Here is an 11,252-nt window from a genome sequence, read left to right on the forward strand (position 1 = left end):
TCACCAAACACATATGTTATGTCTGCATTGGATCATAATCATTTTTTTCATCAATTTCAGATCATCTTACTAATCGGTGTCAATTGTAGAAGGAAGAATTTCTAAGTGTAATTATGTCTGTATTAACGCCATGTAGGAGCACGGAAGGATCAACTCTATTCACGCCGAATGCCGCGTTTGATGAGAGAATATGACCCACCGCCGCCATCGCCATTCACCGATGGTAGCTCCCCCATCAGCTTTTGGATGACCCCTGGATAGCGATTTGTCCCGCCGCTTGGGCTTTCTTTATCACTATCTTAGTAGATCAATTTATATGCAAACAGTAAAATGGAAAACACTGGTGTTTTGGAACTCTAATCTCTAGTAAGTAATTGTGTAGCAGTCACAGATTGAAAACTGTTTTTACGTTTTTGGCTCTGTAAGTGGAATCAGTATTGATCCTCTCACAATTTTAAGGTTTTTGATTTAGTAACATGGGACCTCCTGAGATTGTGGCCTTCCTCTTGATCCAAACCGTTCAAGAGTTGAGACCCACTGTAGAAGGGCCACATGCCAGAAATGCACCAATTGTGGGCCCTTATTGAAGCCAAGTACACATGCACACGTATATGTTGGTGCAAAAATGCTACACACTTTTTATATATATAAGAGAAAATATGTTGGATGGCGTGTTTTAAGTTTTAACTAGTCATGAGCGAAGAATTTTTTAAATGAGTGAGTCCCAAACGGGAGAGTGGAAAGAAGAGAAAAGAGCGAGCAATGGTGTGCAAGGAAAGCAAAAGGAATATTGGTTCATGTAAAAACTACAGTAAACAAACATTGTAGGAATTGATTATCTAATTCCAAGGCCCTGTTTGCTTTGGATTTTGAGAATTGGTTTTGACTCCAAAATTGATTATTGGACTCAACATTAGGGGGAAAAAACTAAACAATATGCAAATCTGTATTTCCATACTATGGCCCTGATAATAACCTCAAATGTTGGTGTCGTCTCCTCTGATTGCAACCTTCATTTGTGCATTAAAATTAGTTTAAAAATATTGGAGAAATTATCACAGCTTCTTCTTTTTTTAAAGTCTGTTAAGCCATTAGAAAAGCTTTGCATTCAAGTCTTTGTAACTTGTAATAATGAAATAATAAGACCAAAAATCTTTAGGGCCTTTCTATATGCCCCAAAGAATTATTTGCTCTGAATCTTATATTCAAATGGCTTTTAAGTTAACTATGATTATTTGCATCTACATGTTATAATAATTTGAGGAATGCTAAACTGACGGCCGCCCTTGCAAAAATTGGCCACCCTCTGTCTATTGGCATCAGCCAAGATATCCAGAGTTAACATCTTCACAATCAGTCCCTAACTTCCGCTTCGGAGGAATCACGCAATGACCAACTTCCAAAGAGGCCTTAATATCCCATTTTCAAGTCAGATTAACTTCATATCAACTTATTTGCAAATAAGGAACAATGTAGGTGGCATAAAAAAAAAGGTCCTAGAGTTTCAACGTCAATGAAGACCAAATTCAGTCAAAATTTGAGGAGAATTCCGTACTTACAGCACCAATTATGGAGCTACCTGTAAGAATCAGAGAATCACTCACACTAATTTCAATCAAATTTTAAGACTTCCAGCTTCAATCTAAACATAAAAACCCAACAGAGAATTATCCAAATGGGCACATTGGGTTGGCGTTTTCAAAACCAGCGATTCTGAAGAAGCAGGAGCAAGGGAACTAATACATGTGTTGAAGATTTTTGTCTCCTCACTTTGTGAACATTTAATCATAGAAGCAGATTCAATCAATGTAATTTCTTGGGCAAATAGGAAAGTAGAAGAAGGGCCATGGAGATTAGCTGGTGTCATTGCAGACTACTTTTGCTTCAAGATTAACCAGCAATTCATCAGAAACTGAGATTGGCAAACGAATTAGCAATTGCAATAAAGCTGCCATTGTAATTCAAACAAACAGTGCACTATCCAAGAGGAACCTATGTATATTATTTCAAAGTCTTTTTGAGGTCTTAAAAAAGTTTTTAAGGTCAAACCCAACAGGTAGCAGTGCAAACCATTCACAATTCCATTTCAAAATAATGCAGAAAATATATTTGTTCATGTGTATTAGACCCCCAGCACAGCAGCACCCCACATGGGAAATGAAGCCTTCCAAACCAGATCAACAAAGGAAAGACAAATTGAGATTATTACAAAGAATATTGATGTGATGATTTACAACTTCAACCCCACCTCACAAAGCAGAAAGCAAAACAAATCACAAAAACAAGACTATGAACAAAGTCTGCCAAAAAAATGCAGGTTTCCTGCCTGCTCTGTAGTTCAGTCTAGAGTGAATTCTTTCATTGCACGGGGACTGTACAGAATTTCGAATGGCTTTTTGTCAATGCTGTCCTTTAGGATTGTGATTTGTCCCTCCTTGATAAGTATGTCTTCATCAAGAGATTCAATTTTCTTTTTCAATGAATTCACTTCACAGTTGAGTAACATGTTCTTCTCACTGTATTGTTTTACTTCCTCCCACATCAAGTCTCTCTCATCCGAAACTTTTGGCAGTATCCCCCTTGTGATTGTCAGTTCCTTCATACACTCTTGTAAATCATTTTGAAGTTGATTTATCTTCTCATCTTTCCTCATCATCTGTTAGTAATTAAATCCGTTCCAACCATTATAATGGTGATACATAGAGGAAAATAAAATCTATTTCAACAGAAACCAAATTAATGATTCTGGATAATTACTAATTGGGAATTCAGGAGTCATCATAATTCTTCTAAATCATGTAGAATGTGCACACTAATAAAAATGAAATCAAGCAGTCCAATCTTCACACACAACACACACAGAATTAATTTGGTCTGGTTTAAAACTTTGAATACCTGGTTCAGATATGCATTCATTTCTTTTCAACTATTACATTTACTACTTATCTACTTTTTTTGAAATGGACTACTTCTTATCTACTATTACACTTTATATACCATTTTTTCATTGTTTGATTTATGCCACATTCATTAAGAGAAAACAACTAACAAAGGAATCAAGCATCCATGGAAATGTTGAGCTAGTATTCCTTGAATCTCATCTTTGGTCTGCTTTAACTATTTGGTTCAAATTTGCATTCACTTCTTTTCTACTATTACATTTCATATACGTTTTCTCGTCTTTTGTTTTATGCCACATGATATAGAGAAAACAACTAAGGAGTTAATGCATCCATTGAGATTTAGGCTACTTTCATAGGCCTGTCCACAGCTAATAGGATACAATTTTACCATGTAATCATTCCGGCTGAGACTCGGGCGTAATCATTTAGGCCCAGACTCAGGCCCATTTCTTTTCCTTACCAAGCAATTGTTATGTCAGCCGACATCCTTACTTGAAAATAAATGTTATAAAAATTGAATCACATCATACAGTCACGACATATACAGTAATGCCATCGCCCAAATAAATGCATTGTTATACAATTACTAGGCTTGTGTCATCAAACATTTTGTTGCAGATGGGTGAAGAAGAACGCAGCTAGTAGAATTGGACTATAAAAGCAATAAATTATTCAGAAACTTACGCCCACAAGAGAAAACAATGAGAAAAATATCCAAAACAGATAAACTGAGAACTCATCACGACAAATCAACAATTATATTTTCTGAATTACATCAGTGATAAAGTATATGGAAATTAAGGAAAAAGTATGCAGCAAATAACAGCAAGGGAAAAGCACAAAAAAACAACCCTTGCTCTCAACTTGTAAAATCCCCCTAAATTTTGAATAATGATAAATCCCCCTAAATTTTGAATAATAACCATCAACATTTAAGTTACCACAAATGACATTATCTCTTATGTACGCATGGCATGTCCATGAGGGGATCGACACTAACGATCTGGTGGACCACCTCTATACCATACGTGTGGACTTACTTGATGGATGATTGAGATAAAAAACTCATTTACAAAAAACTTATAAGAAAGTCCTCTTACCAAAGATTTGCATTAGGCAACTGTAAATTAAAAATCTAATTGAATATTAAAATAAAATACTAAAAAGTGTTTAAAACGAAATTAAATGATCTTGATGGATCGGAAATTATTTCAATTATTATATAAAAGTTAAGGTGCTCACCTGAAGTTCAAGATCCTTCACCTTATGTGTCAGGCAGGAAACTGAATCTTGTGACCGTTGGATTTCAAATCTGAGGATGTCGTGACCCCTGACTGATGTTGCCAGCTCAGCTTGCAGTTGCTCAAGTTCCACCTCTTTAAAATACAACTTTTCACGTAACACTTTTGTGAGTAGGATTTCAGCCTTGAGGTCAAATTCTGCATCACTCTCCTAGATAAACAAAAATACAACATCAAGCTCAAAAATCAAATATCTTTTTTTTTAATGGTAAAGTTCAAATATCCAAATAAAAGAAATATCAAGGCTATTAATATGGAAACTTCACAACATTGACCCAGCTATCATCAGACATCAATAACTCATTGTTCACAGAGTAGGCTATTATAATATAATAAAAATCAGCACATGGATTCTTATCAACAAGATAATGCCAAAATTATTTTAACATTATCTATTCTTAAGGAAAAGCCACTCTATGATGGAAAATGCTTCGAGTGATGACGTAGATGCAAAAACAGGAGAGAATAATATCATAGAGACCGAGAATAATACTAACAATAAAACTAGAAGTTTGCACAATCTTGAAAAGCTCATGAGATCTACATTTTTACTCACAAGAATAAAAAAATTCTCACCATATTTTCTATCACAAGAATATTGTCAAAAATTCTCACCATATTCTCTATTTAATTTTTTCACAAATTACTATAAAAACAAAAATCTAAAAATTATTAAAAAAGATTAAAAATTTATAAAGAAATTAAAATAGTAAGCCTATATCATATTTTGTTCTAATATCTTATATTTTATATAATTTTTTTCTGGTAATTTTTGGGGAAAAATAGAAGAAAGTACAAAATTTAAAACTACCCAAATAAAACTTTTGCTTAGATATTCTTAAGGATGACATTTGTGACTATAATTGAGGGTTTACCTTTAATGGACGAACCTTTGGATGTCCTGACATGCCACCATCTGTACTCTCTGACTGAGATTCAGAAGCATCAAGTTCTGACTTTTCTTGCAATATATCGAATGTCATCTGTAAACTTTGCCTAAGATTATGAAAACCCCTCTTAAAACTCTGGAATTTCATATCGTATTCAACAATTGAATACCCATCAAACCCATTACTAATAATTTCTTTTCCCAGTTCTGAACCAGGAATTTCAGGAATGTGGCATGTTTTTACAAAATCTATCAAGTTGCCAGAAAGCTGGCTAATCTCATCGACCAATGAAAAACACTGATTTTGTAGGCATTCAACTCGAGCACGGAGCTCATGGTCAAGTTTGAATGATGAAAACCTCACACCATTTCCAGAACCCTGCAAGCGACTCAAGAGATTAATGTTCTCGTGCCTAAGGGAGTCGACTTCGAGTCTGTAAGATTCCATCTCCCTTCTTAGCACCTGCTCCACACCAGTCAATCTCACATGCTCCATTTGCAATTTAACCACAAGATCACCTTTCTCCAAAGACTGCTTTCCGATTTCTTCACTAAGTCCTTGTCGTAGCCCACTAATTGTCTTCTCTTGCTCGCCACAGATCCTTAGAAGTCTCGCAATAGCTTTATGCAATTCCTTATTTTCATTCTCCTTCTCTTTGTAGTTACTTTTGATGCAATCTAGATCTGCTTCTAAACCTTTAGTGTGCTCTTGAAGCTTTGATATGGCCTGTTGAAGAGTGTGATTATCCCCCTTTGCTTCCCCCATTCTCTCTCTCAAATCATTCAATTGTAGCTCCGACTGCATTATTCTACTTCTAGCCTCCACTTCTCTGCTGTTAAAGGAAGAGACTTCTCTTTGAAGTGAGACATTTTGCTCTGCTAGTTCTCTTACCCGTTCTCTTAGTCTCTGCTCTTCTGATTGGTATTTTTTGAGCTTGAATGACCAATCGCTTGACCGTCTATCCAACTCTTTTTCCAAACTCATCTGCAATTCATTCTTTTCCCTCTCCAGCCTCGTCGTTCGCGAGTCTAATTCTATTTTTGCAAGTTTAAGTGCTTCACTTGCAGAAGACCTCTCAGCAATTCGGCTTTGTATCTGAGAAGACACTTCAACAGCTAAATTTCTCCGATCATCAGTTATATTTCTAATCGTTTGAAGCAAGGCAGATACGCTAAAACTGCTATTCTGAAGTTTCACCTGTTCAAGCTCTTCTGAGAGTAGCATGGCCCTCTCCTCAGCCTCCCTTCCTTTTCTACGTAACTCGGCATCTAGATCCTCTTCCTTTCTCCTCGAGTACAGAGAACTTTCATGCTTAATGCCCACTGGATCATCACCATGGAAATAACCGTGCGTTTGGAAACCTGGGATTTCCTTCAAGCCATAATCGTTCGAAATTTCACAAGGGGCATCATAAAGAGACATACGCTCAGATAAAAAACCTTTCTGGACGGTGCCATTTGAACTCAAGCTGGGTTGTGGCTCCGAGTAATCCTCGAAGATATCTTCGACCGTGGTAGTGGTTTCACAGTCCAAATCTTGGGATTTCATTTTAAGCCCTCGAGGAAATACTTGGGATAATCTCTCAACAACGTTCTTCGCAAGCTTTTGTGGTGTAGCAGGCCTGACATCATCTCCTGTCCAATCTCTGGTTGAATGGCCAGGATTTGCATTTCTAACATCCTTAAATGAAGAGGATCTTAGACACTCTTTCTTATAGGTTGGCGAAGAAGGTGCTGTATTCTGCACTCGTGGGGGCCGCCTTGAATTTGGCAGTTTTCTGTTCTCCATAAAACAACCATCATTTCCAGTAGAGGGAGAAATTCTTTGAGAATCACTTTTGGGCCGTAAATTCTCTTCTTGTTGTTCCCCATCAATGTACAGGTCTAGGACTTTGCTTGAGGCTTGCGCTAAGCGAGTAGCTCTACATTTTAATGGGACTGGAGAACTGCAAGGTGAGTTACCCGACGAATCAACATAACCTCTTGATGAAATAGGAGAATCGAGCTTCTCTACTCCATGTGGTTTTCGAATTGCTGTTCGGTCGCCTCTTTTGGGCTTGCGGCACCTTTCTGGAGTCAGAGAATGGAGGCTATAGAGAAAGGATAAGAAGAAAGACAATAAATATTAGATGCATAGCACACTTCTGTAGAACTTCAACAGAGGTTCAAAGATTAGTGCAGCTAACAGTTTTGAATATCAAAACAATTTTGTTCTTTCTGGAAGTTGTGTGGGTGCGTAGGCTTAGAAAGAAAAACAAAAGTTGTGTCTGCAAATACAAAAATTTCCGCAAAACACATTGGCGACAATCAGTGCAGACAAAGCAGCAAACAAAGAAATGAAAATCATGATAAATACACAGAAAACCACAAAAATCCAAAGAGTAACCGGTTAGAGAAAAAAGGCACATTTATGAACCAAAGGATTACAAGCCTCTAGTAGGATAAAACCACATGCCACTTAATCACTGAACTCAAGTGAAACTCAAGGATAAAAAAAGCAAGTAAACATGTAGCAGATTCAAAGAACTTACCAAATTGGGTAATCAGCTGATTGATGTGGAGCATTACTACTGGTAGAAGGAGATCCACTTGGGTCACTGAAGAAGGCTGAAGATGAAAATGAACGGCTTCTCCTGAGACCTGAAACAAATCCCTGTCTTTCTGGGCACTGCTTTTCTGGTACGAAAACCAAGTCCTTGGGGCTTTGGGAGCTATCTCGAACCTTGTCATTTTCTTGATTTTTTGCACCACTTTCCCAAGGGTTCTCCCAATAAAGCTTCTCATTATTGGGTGGTGGAGGAACTGGATTACTATTTCCACTGCTAGATGCAGAAGATCTAAAGAAAAATAGCTTCCTCATGCGAAAATTCTCGATTACAATTGAATGCCAAGATACCTATCGATCTACTCTTGAACACCTCACTTAAACTCAAGCTCCAACATGAAGGAGTATAGCTCCTGAGTATGGACAGAAAAGAACAAATGCTTGATTTTAGACCTCTGCTACGGATAAAAAAAAGATGCATGAGTAACTTCAAACGAATTGGGGATTTTCGACCTTTTCTTCAAAACCATTATATGATAGATAAATCATCTAATAAATTAATATTGATATCAGAAAAGAAAAAAAGAAAAGAAAAGAAAAGAGTATAACTCATGATTCTGTTATATTCCATAAATTTTCACATGAAAGTTTAAGACCAAAATGCAAAGCTCAAAACAGAAAAATCATGTAAACTTATGATTCAGAACAAGGAGATGCATAAACATAATGATGGAATAAGAGAACCCGAATGCTGAAAAGAACAATGTAACTTGAGAAACAGATATATACATGAATCAGCTCACTACAAACTTCAAACGTGAGGAACATAAATGTGTTTTGGATGCGTGAAGCAAAAGATGATTGATGATGGATAGTGTGAAACTACCAGTTACCCCGAAAGTTTAAGCTGTTAGAGATGGTGTTATTTAATCTTTTATACTTTAACAGATAGGACTAGTAGAAGAGAAACACATACTAAAGAACAAAACATACAACTTCAGGAGCTATTCTAATTATAAATCCTCTCATAGATTTAGAATACCTTCAAGACCAAAACGAATAAGGCTAATAAGGCCTATAATATATACATTATTATGGTTGCTAGAAATAACATAAACTCACACGAAATAAGAACAGAAGTTCAAAAAGCTCATAAAATAAAAAGGGTTTCAGAACTCAAAAATGAGTTGTATTAGACCTCGATGTTCTTTATGTCTTCATAAAAACCTTCACAACCTCCAAAGGTCAAAAGAAAACATGGGTTTTTTTAGAACTCAAAATCGTGTATTAGACCTTTGAGATTAAGTATAAAAGGAAAAGATCTTCAAAACCTGAATTGGAAAAGGAACTATATAAATTCGGAAACTGCTCCCTAAAAAGAATCTTTTCAGTTCTCACAAAGATCTTCAAAATCTCAAGAAAGAGCTCAAAATAGAAGAAAATCTTCACACTGTAACCCTATTGAAAAAATAGAAGAAGATTTGCATGAATAAGATTTACCAGAATAGTGAGAAATCTAAATGAGAAGTACTACATAAATTTCAGCAACTTTACTTTCCAGAAAGAAAACAAGGAAAATGGATAAATTATTCTGACAAGAAGAAAAAGGGCGAATCTGGGCTCTGACAGATTCTCATAAACAAATGACATACAAAACAATGGCTTCTAACATGGAAGAAAACAAGTATTGGGATATTCATCAAAACTCATGAAACTCCTAAGAATCCATGGAAATTTTTTAAAAAAGCTTTTCAAAACTAGAGTATGTAGAATTGTAATTTGCACAAATTTCAAAGATACCAATTTTTTCAAAATCGATGTTAACCGGAAAAGAAAAACAGCCCGCTCTTGAAAATTTCCTCAAAAAATTCAAAGGAAAAATCTCAGTAACCAAAGAAAATTGGGATTCCAGTTAAAATCAACTCCACAAACATTTCTACTACTCAAATGAAAGTCCGAAACAAAAACAAAAAAACCAGAAAAAGAAAGATTTAATACCAAGAAGTAAAAAACCAAGAACACTCTAAGAAATCAAGTAAAACCCCTGAATTTCACCAAAATCAGAAACCCAAAAATGTGAAATGAACAAGGAAATACAAATAAATTGGAAAAGAAAATCCGGTACACAAAAAAATGAGTATAGAAATTTTGAAAAGAGGAAAATGAAGCATACCTCTGCTCTTTTTGGCATGAACCAGGCTCTGAAATCTCCTCTGTTTTTTCAACTATAGAGAAAATCAAAACCTTTAGAAAAGCCTCCAAATCTTGAATTACTACGTCAATAAATTACTTTCAATTGAATGATCAAACAAAAAAAAATTACCGTTAACTGTGAGAAAATTCTGGGTTTTCAAAATGCAAAGTAACGGAAAATCGCATGATTTTCGGGGTATAAAAAAAGAAGAGAATAAAAAATAAAAAAAAAGAAGATAATCGGCGATTATTACCTTACGGATCGGAATGAATATTAAACCCTAAACTCCTTCCGCCAAGAAATTAGAAATACTGCTTGCTATAAGTGGAATAATCGGGAAAAAATCGGAGACCTTTGAAAGATTATCTTTACTAAAAACCTTCACAAAATTAAACCCTAAACCCCCTGTCGGTCTGGTTATACTTGCGTGAGAAGATTACTTACTCTTTCAAAAAGATGAAACGTCTGTTAATATTACCACAATGCCCTCCTCGGGTTATACTGAGCTTTCTGATATAAAATGTGTTAATTAGGGGCGTTTTGGTCAGTTCATGAATGACTGGAAACTTACAATAAATCGCAGCCTATCATATTGGTTCCCACATGGAGTCATATATCTAATCAAGACCGTTGATCTGGTGACCTATCATGAGCAATCATTTCCACGTGGCATATGTAGGGCAGAGGAGTGATCTTAAGGCTAGATGGTGATCATCTTTAAGAACCTTCAATAAGAAGGGTGTTTTTGTTATTTTTCATTTCTTACTTTTCTAAAGAATTGGGGATAATTCTGTAATTTCACCTTTTCAACCGTTAGAGCACACCGCTCCCATATAGTTACCGGAATACACCGGTGCAACCGGTGGAATCATCTCATGAAATTACAATTTCACCCCTCGATATGAGGACTAAATAATCGAAACATGAAGTCAATCGGATAAGGAGCATTACGTAATTTCACTCCATATGACCGGATCCTGCTCAGCATCCATCCGTTGTAGGAATCCCACATATTTTTATTAAGGCGGGCGACGAATTTTTCGATTTTTGGCTCGCTCTTAATTGCTGAATGATTTGAATCCAACGCGTTGGACATGTCTTTGTCAAACGCAGAGTCATCAACATTTCTAATGGAGAAATGTTATCAGCACTAGTGTATTTTGATGAGGACCAGGATCAACCTATGGAAATAAGATTTGGGACACAACCTATTTAGGGTGTGGCCCATCTAATGGACGGTTTGGATCATCCTATGGTGCGGGCCATACTGTACTTTTAATAAAGTGAGGAGTGCCCTTATCAAAATACACTAGTGCTGATAACATTTCCCTTCTACGGTCATTCAAATTTTGTAGATCATGTGGGCTTCACCATGATGGGCCATACCCCAAAATGGAATATTTCAAACAATCTTGACCAT

General features: G+C 36.1%; 1 protein-coding gene across 2 annotated transcripts; it reads right to left on the reverse strand.

Moving 5' to 3' along the window:
• Positions 1-2,179: 2,179 nt before the first annotated feature.
• On the reverse strand, positions 2,180-10,254 carry LOC143877677 (uncharacterized). 2 transcript variants are annotated; one of them, XM_077379865.1, is made up of 6 exons: positions 10,086-10,254; positions 9,812-9,863; positions 7,625-8,051; positions 5,080-7,183; positions 4,146-4,355; positions 2,180-2,656 (listed from the first exon to the last, which is right to left on the reverse strand). In XM_077379865.1, exons 3-6 carry the CDS (start codon positions 7,951-7,953, stop codon positions 2,339-2,341), a joined length of 2,961 nt encoding a protein of 986 aa, XP_077235980.1. In that variant the 5' UTR covers positions 7,954-8,051; positions 9,812-9,863; positions 10,086-10,254; the 3' UTR covers positions 2,180-2,338. The 2 variants fall into 2 exon arrangements, with proteins under 2 accessions (XP_077235980.1, XP_077235982.1); XM_077379867.1 differs by lacking the exon at positions 10,086-10,254 and adding an exon at positions 9,962-10,028.
• Between the last annotated feature and the right edge of the window lie 998 nt (positions 10,255-11,252).

The sequence above is a fragment of the Tasmannia lanceolata genome, unplaced genomic scaffold (genome assembly GCF_043159265.1).
Source record: "Tasmannia lanceolata isolate RefF3 unplaced genomic scaffold, GAP_Taslan_0.1 ptg000005l, whole genome shotgun sequence".
Lineage (NCBI taxonomy): Eukaryota > Viridiplantae > Streptophyta > Magnoliopsida > Canellales > Winteraceae > Tasmannia > Tasmannia lanceolata.